The 20,187-nt window shown below is 46.2% G+C and overlaps 1 protein-coding gene across 6 annotated transcripts in view; it reads right to left on the reverse strand.

Annotated features, from left to right (window-relative positions):
• LOC115165500 (histone-lysine N-methyltransferase 2D) overlaps positions 1 to 20,187 on the reverse strand; it is a 56,053-nt gene that overhangs the window by 25,313 nt on the left and 10,553 nt on the right. For all 6 annotated transcript variants that reach the window (XM_029718673.1, XM_029718672.1, XM_029718668.1 and 3 more), the window contains 18 exons: positions 19,720 to 19,839; positions 19,466 to 19,570; positions 19,012 to 19,193; positions 18,405 to 18,569; positions 14,991 to 15,100; positions 14,857 to 14,904; positions 14,559 to 14,735; positions 12,613 to 12,795; positions 12,187 to 12,324; positions 6,392 to 6,522; positions 5,850 to 6,150; positions 5,514 to 5,687; positions 4,932 to 5,240; positions 4,599 to 4,723; positions 2,709 to 4,421; positions 2,406 to 2,573; positions 2,035 to 2,159; positions 100 to 1,832 (listed from right to left, as the gene is read on the reverse strand). In XM_029718673.1, coding sequence (XP_029574533.1) covers positions 100 to 1,832; positions 2,035 to 2,159; positions 2,406 to 2,573; positions 2,709 to 4,421; positions 4,599 to 4,723; positions 4,932 to 5,240; positions 5,514 to 5,687; positions 5,850 to 6,150; positions 6,392 to 6,522; positions 12,187 to 12,324; positions 12,613 to 12,795; positions 14,559 to 14,735; positions 14,857 to 14,904; positions 14,991 to 15,100; positions 18,405 to 18,569; positions 19,012 to 19,193; positions 19,466 to 19,570; positions 19,720 to 19,839 — 6,007 coding nt within the window. The remainder of the gene's footprint in view (positions 1 to 99; positions 1,833 to 2,034; positions 2,160 to 2,405; positions 2,574 to 2,708; positions 4,422 to 4,598; positions 4,724 to 4,931; positions 5,241 to 5,513; positions 5,688 to 5,849; positions 6,151 to 6,391; positions 6,523 to 12,186; positions 12,325 to 12,612; positions 12,796 to 14,558; positions 14,736 to 14,856; positions 14,905 to 14,990; positions 15,101 to 18,404; positions 18,570 to 19,011; positions 19,194 to 19,465; positions 19,571 to 19,719; positions 19,840 to 20,187) is intronic.

Below are 20,187 nucleotides of genomic sequence, written 5' to 3' on the forward strand. Positions count from 1 at the left end.
GAGCAAGCAGAAACACCAGGTCAAATATATGAAAGGAAAGCATCATGATTCAAACAAGAGTCATGATTCAAACAATCTCAAGAACGTATATGTATTTACCTTTATCAGGGAAGAAGTTATTAGCCAGAGCTGACTGTTTGACCATCTGCTGCGGCTGAGGGTTGAGTCCTGGCTGCCCCACCCTCATAACTCCTTGTTGCTGAGCCATGGCAACCATGTGCTGCGGTGTTATCCCAGGTTGTCCCATGAGCCTTTGCTGCTGCAAAAGGTGTGGAGGGCGTGGCACCATACCTGGCAGTCCCATCATGCTCTGGGGTGGGGGGCGGTGGTGCTGGGGCAGCATGATATGTCCAGGACCCCCCTGGGGGTGGCCTCCCATGTGCCCCCCCATCGCCCCCTGGTGGAGGGAGCTGAGCTGCTGCTGTTGCTGCTGCTGTTTCTGGAGCTCCTTCTTCTCGTGCTCCAGCAGGTCCTGGATCAGCAAGGGAAGCTCGCTGGCTTCCAGAGAGCTCTCGACTTTGTCTAGATCCACGGCAGGGGAGTGCTGTCCCCCTCCGTCGGGCAGCCCCAGGGGGTCCTCCCCCAGGGAAGATAAGGAATCAGCCTGACCTGGCAGAGGGTATGGGAGCCCTCCTAACCGCACAGAGCTCAGTGAAGCACCCTGGTTCTCTGGTTGAGTGGAGGGTTTGTTTGTTTGAAGGAGCATCGAGACAGCATCTCCCATCTCATCCTTCACCACTGCTTGTCCTGGCTCCAGCTTTATCCTGGAGGTGACGGCAGACTCCGAGGAGGACGGATGGAGAGTTGAGGAGGACATGGCACCCCCTGTGTTTGGGGTTGGGTTTTGCTCAACTTTTGGTTTCTGTTCCACTTTGTTGTCCTGAGCCCCAGAGTTACCTGGAGTTTCACCCTCTGCTTCCACCAACCGCAGCTGGTCCGAGAACACATCCTTGGGGTCCCCTTGGTCCAGCTCGGGGTCCGTATAAGCCAGCAGGTCAAACTCGTCACTGTTGAGTAAGTCGTCTAGGTGCGGGTCCGTGGTTTCCAGGTTGTCAAGATTACCCAGGTCGTCGTCACCCTTATCAGGGTCTAGATCCAGAGCCAGGTCATCCTCATCTTCCACTCCTCCATCCCCGGGGGCATCTCCTAGCCCTTTGGGGGCAAACGGGTCCTCTAGGTCGGGCTCGGGAAGATCAACACTAGAGTCCCCTGGTGCTCCAGCCTGGGTCTCTGTGGCGGTCTGGTGCTGCTGCCCAGAGTGAGAGCTGGGAGTGTTACGGGTCTGAGGAGTGCCTGTCTGGGATTGGAGATGGGGTTGTTGTTGTTGTTGCTGCTGCGAAGAGCCAGTGCTCTGCTGTGGCATTAATAGACCCATACTACCCTGCTGTAGCCCCAGCCGTGAGTCTCTGACCCCCTCTGTCTGAGGGTCCATACCCTGAGGCACTGGATGCTGAACAAACTGGCTGGGGGCCATTTCCTGTTGCTGGGGGATGTAGAGGCGCGGCCGTTGCTGGGGCCCTCGTTGGGGAATCTGGGGCCCAAGGGGCAGCCTCTGGGAGTTGTGTCTTAGCTCGATGAACTGTGGTGGGGGTCCTCCGGGGTCCATGCCTGGCTGCATGGGTTCCCCTCCAGGGCCAGGCACCAGGCCACGGGGGTTAGCCATACCCTGCTGCATGGCCTGCTGGATGTTGAGGGGAGCGTTGAGGTGGTGCCTGGGGCCCACACCCTCCATGCCAGGCTGAGGGAAGCGACGGGGACCTGGGCCCTGTTGCCACTGCCCAGGGAACTGAGGACGACCATACATGCCCTGGGGGTTGGGAGGCCCTGGTTGTCTACAAAAGACAAATACAGACAACAAATGCAAAACATGTACAGCAAGCTAATGAGACAAAGTATTGTGCACAAATGCACAATTGTGCTGAAAACAACTCCCGATGGCATTTATTTCAATATACAGCTATGTGCATTTAAGAAATAGACGTAAAGAGAAGTAAGAGAGGGGGTGGGGGGGGGGGGGGGGACTTGAGTGCATACCTGAGCTGGTTGGGGTCCATCATGGCAGGGGTCTCTGGGGGTGGCGGACGGCCACCATCCATGGGACCCACAGCATGGGGCATCTTCCCTGCCAATGATGCCTGGGCAGCAGTAACGGCACGGTCCTATAGGGACAAACAACAAGGACCTACTATTAATTCAAAAACTATCAATCCCCTCAGGAGAATTTAAAATACAATACTAAGAACCCGCTGAGAAGGGTTCAGTAGGGCTAACTGAAGCAAAACGTTTTGCAATGGGAAAGGACAAATAAAACGTTCTTATTGGACAGGTACTGCCTCCCAGTTTCAAAACATTTTTGAACACGACCCCCAAGTTGATATCAGACATTGGTTGACATAACAGTGTACCTGTGGGTAGGGTGGTGGAGCGCGGTGGGCTTTGTCTTGCTGATAGGCTGCCATGTCTCCTCCAGGCCAACCAGTGGCAGCACTGCTGGTTGCTGCGGCCTCTTTCTCCTGCCGGATTGAGTTTCGCTGCATCTGCTGCCGGATCAAAAACTCCCTCAGTTTCTGTCGCTATCAGAGGAAAATAAGAAATACAGGCCAGAGGTCGTCAGGACAAAAAAAAGACAAATATTTACCTGTAGATGTTGAAGGATCCAGAAGCCCTGTGGTGGAATAAAGGAGATCCTCATCAAATAGAACATGTACCTGTCTGTGCTTCTCCAGCTCAGAGGGGCTGAGGTTCAGTAGTGAAGGATCCTGAACCGCTGACATGTCGGGCATCTCCTGGGCGCCTGGCATAGCCCCCGGGGGGTGAGGTGCTTCCAGGGGGCGGGGGGCTGTGGGGTCCTGCTGGGGGGGCATCCTGGAGTGGAAGTCGGCACCTATGGTCTGAGTCTGTTGTTGCTGGAGTTGTTGCTGTTGTTGTTGGAGTTGTTGCTGTTGTTGTTGCTGTTGCTGTTGTTGCTGTTGTTGTTGTTGGAGTTGTTGCTGTTGTTGCAGGAGTTGTTGCTGCTGCTGGGCCATTTGATAGGCTATGTTGGGGCCCCGGCTGAACCCATGCGGCCCAGAGGGTTTCCCAGAGAGAGGGTCCCCCACAGGGGTGGACGACAGGGGGAGTGAGGGAGGCTGGCTGGGGTGAGGTGAGCCTCTGAAGCTGGGGGTGCCCTCGGGAGCAGCAGAGGTGGGCCGGGGGGGCTTGTGCAGAGCAGCGAAGGGGTCCCTGGACTGGGGGCGCGAGGGGGGGCGGGAGTAGTGGTCAGGGGACTGGAAGCGGGAGGTGGAAGCTGGGGACTGGACAGAGAATGCGTCGTTGGAGGGGGCTCCAGGAGTGAGGGGGGAGAGGGAGCTGCCCTGGGACTGGGGGCTGGAGGGAACCCTGGGGCAGGACTCCTGCTGAGTCTGGGGGTGCCTCTGCTGGGGGAGGGGGGAGCAGCAGTCCCCAGACTGGGGCCTTGGGGTGAGGGGAGGCTGGGCATAGGGGTCCTGAAATGGGGTGGAAGGGGACTGGCGGTAGCCCTCAGAGGGGTGGTTGGGTGAGGCTCCGGGATGGAGTACCACCCCACCCTCTCCTTGGTGCATCCGTGGTGTCATGGGAGCCTTGAACAAGCCATCCCCAGAGTCCAGCATCCCTGCAGGGGAGCCCGTGTTACTCAGGTCCTGGCGTCCCGTGGAGGAGCGGGGAGAGGGTCCCCCGCTCATATCAGCCCTGTACTGCCCATGTCCCATCCCAGAAGGCGAGGAGACCTGGGAGGGGGAGGAACCGTATTCTGGACGCCCCATCCCCTGCTGCTGGCCTCGGAACGGGTCTCCATAGTGGGTGGTGTGGGGCGGGGAGAAGAGAGGAGAGTCCCCGGGCCCTCCACCCCTGGACCGAGGGCTTTCTGGGGGGCCTAAGTGCTCCTGAGAGCACTGCTGTGACTGGGGCAGATGGCCCTGGATCTGCTGTTGCTGTGGCCTGAAGAAGGGGTCGACCTGCTGAGCCCGCCGGGGATTCCCTGGCTGCATGTCAAAGGGGCCAAGGCTAGCCGGGTGTCCCTGAGGGGCCTGTGGCCCGGGGTGGGGGTAACCTGAGGAAGAGGCCTGGCCCTGCATGGGGCTGGAGGCGGCCTGATGGGAAGAGTATGGGGTGGAGGGGTGGGGGGACTGGGGAGGCAGCTTGGCAAAGGGATCTGTCCGCATATCTGCCGATGCCGAGCCCGGGGTCTTGACAGGACCGTCAGGGAAGAAGGTGGAAGAGGATCCCGAGTCAGGGTGGAAAGGGAAGGGACTCTCTGCCGAGCTGGGCTGGGAGGAGGTGGAGACGGAACCTGAGGGCGGAGGGATCTGGAGATGCAGGTTGGGACGTTCACCTTTGACCCGAACACCACCACCTCCACCCCCCTCTGTCTTGATAGGCCGACACACCTGGCTCTCTGCCTGCTGTGGAATGAGAAGAGACAGTTGGAGAGAAGCAATGAGGCTGCATACAATGACAACCTTATGCTTTGGGCTGGTTTCCTGAAAATTAAGACTTCAAGTGGACTTAGTTTAGGAGTGGGGTTGATCTGGGTCAACGAAGCTGGCCCTATGAATCAATGTTCTGGCCTAAACTCTCACCTTCTGTGCCTTGTTGATCCGCTGAGCCGCTCGATTGTCTTTGGCCTTTTGCAGAAAAGGAACCTTGTCAGCAGCTGAAATCTTCCTCCAGATCTTCATGATCTGTTTACAGCGACTGGACCAGTCTGTCAGAGAGGAGAGAGGATCACAACTTACATTATTTCTATTCCAATAAACTGAAGTCAAAACATTTGATATTTGGTTCATTTTCAGAGATAAAAAGTTTGTTTCATTAGAACTCTCTGGAAGCACCATCTCATTCAGAGCAAACAAATACATAAAACCTAGAATATTCCACGTTTTCATAGTCTTTTATTTTTACTCTTAACTCACCTGGGTAGTCCCGTCTGAGAGTGGGGAAGTTTGTGTTTGCGTAGAGTACAGGGGAGATGGTGGACATCTCTCCTAGCTCCTCATCCTTCTCCCAGCGCTGGAGGCTGCGCTGGTTATAGGACAGCCCGTCTCCATCTGCCTCGGTCGGGGTAAGAGGGGTGGAGGGGGTGGCTGGGGTGGAGGGGTTGGCCCACGGGCTCTCCTCTCCCCCATCTGGACTGAACAGGCCACCCCTTTCCCGCATGTCAAAGAAGGGAGACTGAGAAAGTCCAGGGAAGGAGTCCATCATACCAGCAGAGGGCAGGGATCCTGAAAGAGATCAGCTTATATGAGAGACATGTCCTGTTTTACCATGACCTTTGAGCGGCCATGAGCGGTTCCTGAACATAAAGGGTCCTTTACAACAACAAACTATTGCTCCATATAGCATCACACTGTTCACTTTTTCTAGTCCTTTCTCTAATGCAGATGTCTAAGTTCAACATCACACTCATTTCTACTTCCTCTAAAAGTGCGCTCTCCAGGTATGATAGTGTGAAAGGGTATAGATTCCCCTAGCAGCGCTCAGGCCTGTACCACTACCTGTGAGAAGGCTCCTCTGTGGCAGACTGCTGCAGTTCATCTCCCCCTTTCCTCCCTCTAGGATGGGCCTCATGCTGCTCTGTAGGGACCCTCCTAGAGACACTCCCTCTGATGACCCCAGGACCTTCCTGAAGAACTGCTCAGAGTCCTGACTCTCCATGCCCTCAGGAAGTCCTGGGAGAGAGAAAAAAACAGGAGTGTAGGACAGTGGGCAAAAACATTCACCAATACCAAATTGATAGCATGTCAAAACAATTCCTGTAAGTTAGTAGAAAAGAAACTCTTGAAGTGTCACTTTTATTAATCGGCAACATTTCAGCATCTCTGATCTCTTACCTTCATTTTTCTCCTTTTCGGAGCCTTGAGGATCTGTTGAGCCCTGATCTTTGATAGCTGAAGACAACACTGATCCCTCAACCTGAGCCTGTGATCCCTCACCCCCCTCCTGCTTCAGGTGCATCCCAGCCCCCATCGCTCGCTCCCGGACCTCCATTGCGTCAGGAGCGGTGGGTCTGGCCCCCCGTGCGTGAGGCAGTGGGGGACGTAGGAGACCCATGGCCCCATGATGCCTCTGTCCTGGGGTAACTAGGAGAGCCTTTTTACTCAGGTCCATCAGTTGTTTACCAAAGAATGCCTCCTACACACACATAGACAGAGAGAGAATGATGGAGTTGAATGGTCACTAGACACTCTGGGCTAGTTTTCCAGACACAGATTAAGTCTAGCCTTGGACTAAGAAGCAACTTCAATCGAGAATCTCAATTGAGCATGCTTTCTAGTCCATTAGGCTAAATTTGTGTCCGGGAAACTGGTCCTTTAGACTGCCATTTGAAGGCCTTAGAAAAGCCCATGGTGAGAGGTGGTGAGCGAGAACGTACCTGCAGGTACGCTGGGAACATGTCCTCCAATTTGCTCTTCTTCCTGCCTCGTCGTTTCTTGGCCTGCTCCCCTTCTCCCTCGGCTGGCTTAGTTTCCTGGGCGCCATCTATAGGTGTGTCTGGGTGAGGCCCTGTCAACAAACACAACCTGGTTCATTTCAGATGTTCAGAATGACAATTTTGATAGCAGGAACTAAATTTTATTCAATTTTATTTTGGGTTACAAACAATGTTATGTACAATTTTTTTCGGGCACTGAGCAAATTTCTGGTTTGCTGAGAGCAAATTTGAACCTTGTGAAAACTATGTGCAACTTACAGCGCGAGTTTACTGTGAATATTAAGGCTGTACCTGCCTTAAGTTACAGTTAACAGTGGCCAAGTAGGCGACTGTAGCTAATTGATCACAATGTAGGACTACCAGAGTGACCTACCATCAACAACAACGGAGAAAATTAGAGGTCGACCGATTAATCGGAATGGCCAATTAATTAGGGCCGATTTTATGTTTTCATAACAATCGGAAATCTGTATTTTTGTACGCCGATTTGGCAGATTTTTTTTTTTTAGACCTTTATTTAACTAGGCAAGTCAGTTAAGAACATTCTTATTTTCAATGACGGCCTTGGAACGGTGGGTTAACTGCCTTGTTCAGGGGCAGACCGACATATTTTTTACCTTGTCAGCTCAGATATTCAATCTTGCAACCTTACGGTTAACTTGTCCAACGCTCTAACCACCTGCTTTACGTTGCACTCCACGAGGAGCCTGCCTGTTACGCGAATGCAGTAAGAAGCCAAGGTAAGTTGCTAGCTAGCATTAAACTTATCTTATAAAAAACAATTAATCATAATCACTAGTTAACTACACATGGTTGATGATATTACTAGTTTATCTAGCCAGTCCTGCGTTGCATATAATCGCTTAGGTACACGTTGCTCCAACCATAAACATCAATGCCTTTGTTAAAATCAATACACAAGTGTATATTTTTAAACCTGCATATTTAGTTAATATTGCCTGCTACCATGAATTTCTTTTAACTAGGGAAAATGTGTCACTTCTCTTGCAAACAGAGTCAGGGTATATGCAGCAGTTTGGGCCGCCTGGCTCGTTGCGAACTGTGAAGACTATTTCTTCCTAACAAAGACAGCCGACTTCGCCAAACGGGGGATGATATATGATTTAACAAAGCACATTTGCGAAAAAAGCACAATCGTTGCACGACGTACCTAACCATAAACATCAATGCCTTTCTTAAAATCAATACACAGAAGTATATATTTTTAAACCTGCATATTTAGCTAAAAGAAATCCAGGTTAGCAGGCAATATTAACCAGGTGAAATTGTGTCATTTTGCGTTCATTGCACGCAGTCAGGGTATATGCAACAGTTTGGGCCGCCTGGCTCGTTGCGAACTAATTTGCCAGAATTTTACGTAATTATGACATAACACTGAAGGTTGTGCAATGTAACAGGAATAACGCTTTGTTTTCGAGATGATAGTTTCCGTATTCGACCATATTAATGACCTAAGGCTCGTATTTCTGTGTGTTATTATTTTATAATTAAGTCTATGATTTGATAGAGCAGTCTGACTGAGCGATGGTAGGCAGCAGCATGCTCATAAGCATTCATTCAAAATAGCACTTTCGTGCGTTTTGCCAGCAGCCCTTCGCAATGCATTGCGCTGTTTATGACTTCAAGCCTGTCAACTCCCAAGATTAGGCTGGTGTAACCGATGTGAAATGGCTAGCTAGTTAGCCGGGTGCGCGCTAATAGCGTTTCAAACGTCACTCGCTCTGAGACTTGGAGTAGTTGTTCCCCTTCCTCTACATGGGTAACACTGCTTCGAGGGTGGCTGTTGTCGATGTGTTCCTGGTTCGAGCCCAGGTAGGAGCGAGGAGAGGGACGAAAGCTATACTGTTACACTGGCAATACTAAAGTGCCTATAAGAACGTCCAATAGTCAAAGGTATATGAAATACAAATGGTATAGAGAGAAATAGTCCTATAATAACTACAACCTAAAACTTCTTACCTGGGAATATTGAAGACTCATGTTAAAAGGAACCACCAGATTTCATATGGTCTCATGTTCTGAGCAAGGAACTTAAACGTTAGCTTTTTTACACGGCACATACTGCACTTTTACTTTCTTCTCCAACACTTTGTTTTTGCATTATTTAAACCAAATTGAACATGTTTTATTATTTATTTGAGGCTAAATTGATTTTATTGATGTATTATATTAAGTTAAAATAAATGTTCATTCAGTATTGTTGTAATTGTCATTATTACAAATAAATAAATAAATAGGCCAATTAATCGGTATCGGCCTTTTTTGGTCCTCCAATAATCGGTATCGGCGTTGAAAAATCATCATCGGGCGACCTCTAGAGAAAATGCATCCCATAACATTTTAACATGGAAATAGCTGTTCTATCATTCAGCCTACAGTAGCAGCCAATGTGTGGTGTTCATTGTAGACCTACATTCCATGATACTTTTGAAAAAAAACATGCAAGGCTTGACATGAACATGTTTATCCACTTGTCCTTCAGACAAGGACGGAGCGGCAGGTAGCCTAGCTGTTAGAGCGTTGGACTTATAACCGAAAGGTTGCAAGATCGAATCCCCGAGCTGAAAAAAAATCTGTCGTTCTGCCCCTGAACAAGGCAGTTAACCCACTGTTCCTAGGCCATCATTTTAAGTAAGAATTTGTTCTTAACTGACTTGCCTAGTTAAATAAAGGTAAGAAATATATATATATATATATAGCTTATTCAAGCATGACTCAAAATACAACACTGCCCCTTTAAGACCAAAACAAAATTATCTTTACCTGACTCGCTTTTCAAAGATGTACACGTTTTGTGCTCTTGTAGGAAACAATCACTCCTATTGCTGACTACAAATGATCTATTTCTGGGCAAGTAACTACTAACAAGCAAAGGATATGAACAAAATGTACACGTGGCTACATGCAGCTCTCGCTTTGATCTCAAAGCATGCACATCTACTCACAACCGCTCATGCTGTAAACACAGTCCAGTGCATAATAAATGGCACAGATCCATATATGACAATGGTCTATTTGCATATAGGTCTACTGCAGCTCTGATTGTTTATGCCACACTGGTCTGTGTAGAGTACGGGCTGAGTAGTGTGCGTCAATGCAATAGAATCCTACTCTGATGCTTTCTGCCTACAACAAAACCTCTTGCATGGTTTGTTTTGTTTCGGTATGTTGCATTGAAAGTGGCTAATATTGCATGTCACAATTGCCTCAGTAAAGGGAAACGTTGATGGTGTTAACAGGGGAAACTCTAGAACAGTGGTCACCAACCTTTTCTGAGTCAAGATCACTTTGAGTCAAAATGTAAGCCTATGCAACATTAACCAATTAAAAACAGTACTGTAGAAATTAGGTTTGTGCAGTAAGCTATAGGCCTAATACATTATCTCCACATATTGGCTTTGCTTGAATTGCCCTGCCAATGCATTGTTGTTCAGGACATTTAAAAAAAAAAAAAAAATTTAAGTTTGAGGTAGGCTATATGATCACACCGGTAATAGATCCGTTGTTGTATTACTTGTGAGGCACAGCTGAGTGAGTATACATTTAAATAATTAGCTTTTTATTTTACTGGGCTGATGGTGCCTGTATCTGATGTTCAGTCTCAGTGGAGGGAGAGAGCAGCAGACTGAGGGTCCGTCTGTCAACATCCCTCCAGTCTCCCTGTCCTCCACTGACACTGACCAAAAAGGGACGGTCTTCCAGCTGATGGCCAAACTCGAGTCGCACCGCATTATTTCTGCCTCATGCACAAATTCATGTTGTTACATCGATGAACAGAGAAAGTTAATTAATCTTAGATATTAAAAAGACCCAAGCCGCTAATAATAACATCAACGCTAGCCTAAAGATTGACTTTCCTATTCATTCATTACTGCTGCAGTGCTTGTTGAAGTGCTGAGTGGAAGTAGGAAGAACGTGCATTTTATGTCTTATAAAAGTGTTGAATACAAAGTGTTGAATACAAAGTGTTGACAGTGCTCAGTAAGAACTTAAACATGAATTCAGTCATAAAAACAGCAGATCTATACTGTTCGTTGACAGTCTCTCTAGTCTGGTTTTAAACATTTAGAAACAGTAGATCTTTACTGTATTCGTTGACAGTCTCTCTAGTCTGGTTTTAAACATTTAGAAACAGTAGATCTTTACTGTATTAGTTGATAGTCTCTCTCTAGTCTGGTTTTAAACATTTAGAAACAGTAGATCTTTACTGTATTCGTTGACAGTCTCTCTAGTCTGGTTTTAAACATTTAGAAACAGTAGCTCTTTACTGTATTCGTTGACAGTCTCTCTCTAGTCTGGTTTTAAACATTTAGAAACAGTAGATCTTTACTGTATTCGTTGACAGTCTCTCTCTAGTCTGGTTTTAAACATTTAGAAACAGTAGATCTTTACTGTATTCATTGACAGTCTCTCTCTAGTCTGGTTTTAAACATTTAGAAACAGTAGATCTTTACTGTATTCGTTGACAGTCTCTCTCTAGTCTGGTTTTAAACATTTAGAAACAGTAGATCTTTACTGTGTTCGTTGACAGTCTCTCTCTAGTCTGGTTTTAAACATTTAGAAACAGCAGATCTTTACTGTATTCGTTGACAGTCTCTAGTCTGGTTTGAAACATTTAGAAACAGTAGATCTTTACTGTATTCGTTGACAGTCTCTAGTCTGGTTTGAAACATTTAGAAACAGTAGATCTTTACTGTATTCGTTGACAGTCTCTCTCTAGTCTGGTTTTAAACATTTAGAAACAGTAGATCTTTACTGTATTCGTTGACAGTCTCTCTAATCTGGTTTTAAACATTTAGAAACAATAGATCTTTACTGTATTCGTTGACAGTCTAGTCTGGTTTTAAACATTTAGAAACAGTAGATCTTTACTGTATTCGTTGACAGTCTCTCTCTAGTCTGGTTTTAAACATTTAGAAACAGTAGATCTTTACTGTCTACGTTGACAGTCTCTCTAGTCTGGTTTTAAACATTTAGAAACAGTAGATTTTTACTGTATTCGTTGACAGTCTATCTAGTCTGGTTTTAAACGTTTAGAAACAGCAGCTCTTCACTGTATTCGTTGACAGTCTCTCTCTAGTCTGGTTTTAAACATTTTGAAATCTCACAGTATCAACTTTGCTGAGCTTTCTTTTATGCCTGCTAGGTTACTGTAGACACGGTCATCTGAGACATCTGATTGGCCAGCGATAGGCCTATAGTGCACTTGATTTGATATCTGGGCCCACCGGAAAGGCAGAGTTTGTACCTTCAGACTCATGAAATGGTTCAAAAAGGCAACAGTTGGCCTACCCAGTGCAGGGCAGCTGAATCAGGTGCACCTACCACCAGACAGACGAATAAAACCGTTTTTTATAGAAATATTTGGAGATTCTGCAAGGCGTTCCTAGTTATCGACCGGTTGGTGACCACTGCTCTAGAAAGTTGAGTGAAGTTGAATCTCGTGCTTCTCACTGTGGGCTGATATTTCTGCGCAGCAGTCTCTGGGCTACTGCGAGCAGCTTAGAGGGAACATTGGCTACAAATAATATAGATCCACACGATAAACATTTGAATCCCGGAGGATTACACATTAAAACACATGAGTGAAAACACTTACTCCCGCAGTGGTCGGCAAAGGTTTATCATATTCCTTGACGAAATTATAATTTGACCTCTAACAGATAGTGGTCAAACACTGAAATGTTCTGACTAAGACTGCTTCTGTAACTTGCCTTCTTCTAGGGCAGGCTTCTCTCTTGGTCTGTCCGTTGTAACAGTTCCGTCTCCAGCCAGGTGAGACAGATGGGGGAACAGACCCTTCTTCATCCGTGTGTGACACTTTCTCTGACGCACCATAAAGCCACCGATCCCTGCAGGAGATAAAAATGTTTAAAAAAGTCCATTTCAAACGTTGAATTGCAGTTGGCTTGAATGTGACCGTCATAGAGCAGTGACAAATGATATCCTCTCACTTCAGGGGTCTGTTGGACAGACCTGGGCTCTAATAGTAGCTGTTTTCTTTGAAATACGTGGAGTGCCAGACCTGCACTTTCAGGACATTTCATTAGTTCCATTGCACCAGGCAATCTCAAATCAAGCAAATCAAAGAAAACAGATACTATTTCACCCAAGATGTTTAATAAGAGTTGACCTCTGACCTGGTCTGTAGGGTTTTCTCTTCCTCTTCTTTCCCTCGTCCGTCTCCTCTACTCCTCCTTTGAGGAGGCCTTCCTCCATCCCCTCAGCACCTCCCTCTGCTCCCAGCTCCCTGTCTGGGCTCCCTGAAGGCTCCTGTTTTACACCAGGGGCTCCTGGCTCACACTCCATGGGCTCCCCACAGCCTTGAACAACAAATCGGGGTTAAAGGTTAATTCAGAGGGTAAGGCAGGGTGGGTAGTCAAATACATGCCTGATGTAGTGTATCCAAGGAGACCTGTTAAAGCAAGTAGACACAGTGGGTAGAAGTTGGTCAGTTCTGGGATCAGATAGCTTACCAAACCCTACTCTTATCTATTAGGGGGAAAAAATACAAATCTGACCGTAGATCAGTATCAAAGGGCAACCGACTTCATCCTTCTCCTTTACAACCCCCGTCACTTGGACAGTTAACCTCTCTAGGGTAGGTGGCACCAAATCGTCCCACCTACGTAACAGCCAGTGGAATCCTGTGGCGCGATATTCAAATACCTTAGAAATGCTATTACTTCAATTTCTCAAACATATGACTATTTTACAGCATTTTAAAGACAAGACTCTCGTTAATCTAACCACACTGTCCGATTTCAAAAAGGCTTTACAACGAAAGCAAAACATTAGATTATGTCAGCAGAGTACCCAGCCAGAAATAGACACCCATTTTTCAAGCTAGCATATAATGTCACAAAAACCCAGAAGACAGCTAAATGCAGCACTAACCTTTGATGATCTTCATCAGATGACACACCTAGGACATTATGTTATACAATACATGCATGTTTTGTTCAATCAAGTTCATATTTATATCAAAAACCAGCTTTTTACATTAGCATGTGACGTTCAGAACTAGCATACCCCCCGCAAACTTCCGGCGAATTTACTAACAATTTACTAAATTACTCACGATAAACTTTCACAAAAAGCATAACAATTATTTTAAGAATTATAGATACAGAACTCCTCTATGCACTCGATATGTCCGATTTTAAAATAGCTTTTTGGTGAAAGCACATTTTGCAATATTCTAAGTAGATAGCCCGGCATCACAGGGCTAGCTATTTAGACACCCAGCAAGTTTAGCCTTCACCAAACTCCGATTTACTATTAGAAAAGTTTGATTACCTTTGGTGTTCTTCGTCAGAATGCACTCCCAGGACTTCTACTTCAATAACAAATGTTGGTTTGGTCCAAAATAATCCATAGTTATGTTCCAACAGCGGCGTTTTGTTCGTGCGTTCAAGACACTATCCGAAGTGTAAATAAGGGTCACGCGCACGGCACATTTCGTGACAAAAAAATTCTAAATATTTCATTACCGTACTTCGAAGCATGTCAACCGCTGTTTAAAATCAATTTTTATGCCATTTTTCTCGTAAAAAAGTGATAATATTCCGACCGGGAATCTGCAATTAGGTAAACAGACAAAAGAAAATAAAGCATGGGGTCAACTCAGGCACGCGCCTAAGCCCTTTGTCCTCTGATCGGCCACTTGGCAAAGGCGATAATGTGTTTCAGCCAGAGGCTGCCTCGATATCGTTCAGCTTTTTCCCGGGCTCTGAGAGCCTATGGAAGCCGTAGGAAGTGTCACGTTACAGCAAAGATCCTCAGTCTTCAATAAACAGAGCCAAGATGAAACAACTTGTCAGACAGGCCACTTCCTGCATGGAATCTTCTCAGGTTTTTGCCTGCCATATGAGTTCTGTTATACTCACAGACACCATTCAAACAGTTTTAGAAACTTTAGGGTGTTTTCTATCCAAAGCCAATAATTATATGCATATTCTAGTTACTGGGCAGGAGTAGTAACCAGATTAAATCGGGTACGTTTTTTATCCGGCCGTGTCAATACTGCCCCTTAGCCCTAACAGGTTAAATCGTGGAAAGAGGAGAAAGAAATGTCAACGCCCACCTTTTCCCTCGTCCCCGTCCTTTAGCTCCATGCTGTCGGGTCCTCCGTCGCCACACAGCATGCCCAGGCGAGAGCGCCGCTGCCGTCTCTTGTGTAGGGGAGACATGGAAATCCTGCGCAGCAGGGACATGCCCGTCTCGGTCAGCCACACCCCCTCCAACCGATAGAACTGAGGCTCTAGAGGGGAGGAGGAAGTGTTTGGAGATTGAGTGATATGCAACTATACAAACAGTGAACATGCTATGCCAAGTTGTAAGTAAGATTAGCTGAATTACAAACTGGGGAGGCAAAAACATACCTGGTTCTTTTATCTTCATAGCTGTCATGTAGGTTGAATCCACCGTTACTGCAGACAGAGAAGCAGTGTGAGAAATCCACAAGTCACCGAACGTTCAACTTTTCTATTCATACGTTTTAAGTTGATAGACTTACCTATGGGTTTGGGGACGTAGGGAGTGCAGGATGTGCAAGCAAAGCCCTCATCAGAGGCCTGCTCCACCTCGTCCTCAGTGTACAGGCTCTCACACACAGCGTGCACCCACCTGCACGAAGAGAGACGATGCAGGATAGAGCTCTTATTCTGATAAAACATTAACATGGTTTGAAACTTCAAGAACCATGTGTTAAGTATCCCTATATTTGTGTTATTACGCTGCTATCACTCTGTTATTAGTACGCCTGCGCCGTAGTCCCACTGGAGATGGACCTGGCTGGAGTGTGAAGGTGACTATATACTGTGGAAATACAGTGAAGTAAACGTTAAACTGGAAGCTAGTTGTGTCATTCGAAGATAACATTGGTAACATTAGTAGCAGAGGATGGCTAAAAACTACAAATGGGCGCCCTCGCTTTGACGAGAAGAGGTCATACGAAAATTGGACTTGGAAGCTGAACACGGGTTACTAATCTGGACGAGGAAAAAGCAAGCACTAGCGGTGGTATTATCGCTCGAGGGAAGAGCGCGAGATACAGCACTGGAAATATCCCTGGAGGATTTGAACAAGGTTGATGGTATGAGAACTGATCAGAGCACTGGAAATATCCCTGGAGGATTTGAACAAGGTTGATGGTATGAGAACTGATCAGAGCACTGGAAATATCCCTGGAGGATTTGAACAAGGTTGATGGTATGAGAACTGATCAGAGCACTGGAAATATCCCTGGAGGATTTGAACAAGGTTGATGGTATGAGAACTGATCAGAGCACTGGAAATATCCCTGGAGGATTTGAACAAGGTTGATGGTATGAGAACTGATCAGAGCACTGGAAATATCCCTGGAGGATTTGAACAAGGTTGATGGTATGAGAACTGATCAGAGCACTGGAAATATCCCTGGAGGATTTGAACAAGGTTGATGGTATGAGAACTGATCAGAGCACTGGAAATATCCCTGGAGGATTTGAACAAGGTTGATGGTATGAGAACTGATCAGAGCACTGGAAATATCCCTGGAGGATTTGAACAAGGATGATGGTATGAGAACTGATCAGAGCACTGGAAATATCCCTGGAGGATTTGAACAAGGATGATGGTATGAGAACTGATCAGAGCACTCGATTCTGTATTTCTTAAAGAAGAGAAAGACCGTGCCTACGAGGCATTTTAAAACTTTGCCAGTGTTACGAGAGATATTTTGGTTGCAATGACGGACTACATAATTGATTTGGAACAGAGGTACAATAGGATGCACAAGTACGACATGGTTCTCCCGGATGCAGTGTTAGCTTTAAGTTGCTAGATACTGCCTGTCTGTTTGGTAGGGAGAAACAGTTGGCTTTGACTGCTTGTACTGTGCTGACTTTTGTCGGAACTATAATTTTTGGGGGGTGAAATTACGTCTGTCGGGCCAATAACAGATGAGTGACGCAGCATATTACACTGAGCAGCGGGGAAAAGGCGCCAACAAGTCACGTCCTCAAGACAACCAGACGAGGGCGCCATTGCCCGGCACAAATCCACAGGACAAATATGGAAGGAGATCAAAATGTGCTATTTGTCAAAGCACTTACCATTGGGTTAAAGACTGTCCTGATAAAAATGAACAAGTTAAACTAAGAGGAAAATGTAAACACAGAGAGAGAGCAGTGTAACATTACACTGTTTTCAAACAAAACTGCTTCTGATACTGAGATCATTATTGTTGAATCCTTAGGATCTGCTGTGATTGATACTGCATGTTCACGGACAGTGTGTGGTGCAAAATGGCTTGATAGCTATGTCAGAGAACTAAATATGAAAGAAGTACAAAATATGAGTGACACACCAAGCAACAGAGCTTTCACATTTGGAGATGGGAGACTCATCCATTCTACCAAGAGTTAAGATACCAGCAAAAATGTGTCAGACTAAGAGTCACATTGAAACAGAGATGGTCCCTGCAGATATCTCCTTACTATTAAGCAAAGCTTCCCTAGAAGGCAGGGGCTGTACTAGACAAACAATGACAAGGCAGTGATGTTTAAACAACCAGTGACTCTTGAACTTACTACCTCAGGCCACTATGGTTTAAACATTTTAGACAAAGACAACACACAGAGTCCATGTAAAAATTAGAACATGGAGATTCTGACGGACACAGAGCACATGGAGATTCTGACGGACAGAGCACATGGAGATTCTGACGGACACAGAGCACATGGAGATTCTGACGGACACAGAGCACATGGAGATTCTGACGGACACAGAGCACATGGAGATTCTGACGGACACAGAGCACATGGAGATTCTGGTGGACACAGAGCACATGGAGATTCTGGTGGACACAGAGCACATGGAGATTCTGGTGGACACAGAGCACATGGGGATTCTGGTGGACACAGAGCACATGGAGATTCTGGTGGACACAGAGCACATGGAGATTCTGGTGGACACAGAGCACATGGAGATTCTGGTGGACACAGAGCACATGGAGATTCTGATGGACACAGAGCACATGGAGATTCTGATGGACACAGAGCATGTGACTACATAGGAAAAAAACTAAGTATTGTTCAAACTTCAAACAGTTTGGGATTGGCATTCTACAATTGACAGACTTCAGTTCTGGTAATAATGATGAGAGTATTTCCATTCTACGACAGATAGCTCAGTTGTGACAAGCCAGAAACACAGCAAAGGTAAGCCCAGAGCAGCTGTTGGTTTGCCACTAGCTTCCAAGTACAATGAAACAGTAGCTGTAGATCTACATGAGCTGGGACCAAGTGTGTGGTACCTTCACATAATCCACCACTTCAGCGCTGGAAGCATTGTGAATACAAAGAAACCCAGTGACATCATCAAGCACTTCATTCATTCCTGGATATGTGTGCATGGCCCGCCCCAGAAATGGTACAGTGACAATGGAGGAGAATTCAATAATAATGAAATAAGAGAAATGGCAGAGAACTTAACATGGAAGTAAAGACAACTGCTGCATACAGTCCATGGAGCAATGGACTTCTGGAGAGACACAATCAAACACTCCCAGAGATCATGCTGAAAGTGAAGCAAGACAATGGATGTGACTGGAACACAGCCCTAGATAGTTACATTTCTTTTTGCAATCAAAGCCCAATGTTCAAGGCTACAGCCCATACTAACTAGTGTTCTGGCAGAACCCTAATCTTCCCTCTGTACTGGTTGACAAGCCACCAGCACTAGAAGGGAACAACGTGAGTCCATGGGGGGCAACACCTTTCAGCACTACATGCAGCGAGAAAAGTATTCCCTGAAGCAGTGTTCAGAGAGAATTCACAGGGCTCTGCGTAAACAGCTGCAACCCACAGATGAGAAGCACGAGAGTGGAAATAATCTTTCAGATATGTACTGTATGTCTGTTTGTGTATTGGTAATGAGTGGTACCCACCGGTCACAGTGTTGGCACTGCAGCAGCAGCTCCTCCTCCATGAAGTTCTCCCTGCAGACAGGGCAGGTGACCAGGCTGGCACAGGGGCCACAGTGTGTGTAGTTGTTCTGCCACTCACAGTGGAACCCTGGGCTGCTGGCACCACACTGCATACAGGACACACACCTTAAACAGGGAACAGACAACCAATTCATCAATCAATAAATCATAAAACAACCTTTCTAAAAAAAGGGGCATATAAGTACATTTGATTGACAATAGCAAATAGGCCAATGAGCCATCAGGTTAAAGTACATTAGCTATCAGACCAAATCAAAATTCAGGTGAAATCCAGAGATGGAAGAGGATGTTATGGACAGTGAGGAAGAGTGAGGAAGAGGACTGAACGTTCAAGCTTAGCAGCAGGACTTTACTGCATATCATGCAGACTCCCTATTTCAGTTCATTTACATCTATACCTTTTCAGACCCAAAATGACTAAACAGGGAGTGTCATGGATGGTGAGAGTTGGCTGCCGTCTCGAATATGTGTCTCTTGTAAAATAGATGTTATTTTTCAATGAGAATAACCTGCATAAATAAAGGTTAAATGAATGAAAGAGTTTCACCATTTGCACTTCCACCCCCCCTTGGGTACAGTGTGAAGGGGCGGGTCCAGGCAGTAGGTGTGGTAGCTGACGTCACAGTCGTCACAGAGCAGCAGGCGGGCCGGGTCCGAGGCCTTGCCACACACCTCACACACGATACATTCCAGACAACGCCAGCCCTTACGCAGCATCATCTTAGTCATCTGCAGCACGGACGACAAGAGGGGCATAGCGTGGAAAATCAAAAACACATTTACATGTTTCATTCCTGAAAATGTAATCAACATGAAGCCAGATGACTTGTTGCAACACTTGAACCCTTGATTTTGATTTGTTATAGTGGCCTACTGTAAAGCATCTATGGGTACGCAAAAGGCGCTATAATAATGATATGTTTTATTATTAGGAAGACTATCCGTGGCTAAGGCGTCTGCTTAAATAAGAGCTCTAAACAATAAAAAGGTTGAATGCTTACTTTGCTGTTCACACAGTATGGATGGTAACACTGGGCACACTGAGCACACGCCAGAAGCTGCCCCTCCACACCCTTCCCAAAACTGCCACACACCACACACATGTCCTGATGGAGAGAGAGTGAGAGAACGAGAGAAGGAAAAACCCTGTCAGCTTGTGTTACAGCAAAGGTTCTTAAATGTCTAAGACTATCTGACATGGTAAATGCCACAGGGTAACTGGAAAATGTCAAACGGAAAAGCATGAAGCCATTACCTGAAGCAGGACAAATTTATCAGTGTTTGAGAAGAGCACCACTGTGTTCTGCATAGCCTCATCTTCCTCCCCCTCCTCCTCCTCTTTACTCAGTCCAGTGTCTGCTGCTGTCATGCTCAGCTGTGGAAAGGAACAGTGGTGTAAAGTACTTAAGTAAAAATACTTCAAAGTAATTAAGTAGTATCTGTACTTTACTATTTATATTTTTGACAACTTTTACTTCACTACATTCCTAAAGAAAATAATGTACTTTTTACTCCATACATTTTCCCTGACACCCAAAAGTACTTGTTACATTTGGAATGCTTAGCAGGACGGACATCCCTGGTCATCCCTACTGCCTCCGATCTGGCAGACTCAATAAATACAAAATGCTTCGTTTGTAAATGATGTTTGAGTGTTGGAGTGCGCCCCTGGCTATCCGTAAAAAAACTGATTTGCTTAATATAAGGAATGTGAAATGATTTA

This window comes from Salmo trutta, chromosome 28 (assembly GCF_901001165.1).
Source record: "Salmo trutta chromosome 28, fSalTru1.1, whole genome shotgun sequence".
In the NCBI taxonomy this organism is placed as follows: domain Eukaryota; kingdom Metazoa; phylum Chordata; class Actinopteri; order Salmoniformes; family Salmonidae; genus Salmo; species Salmo trutta.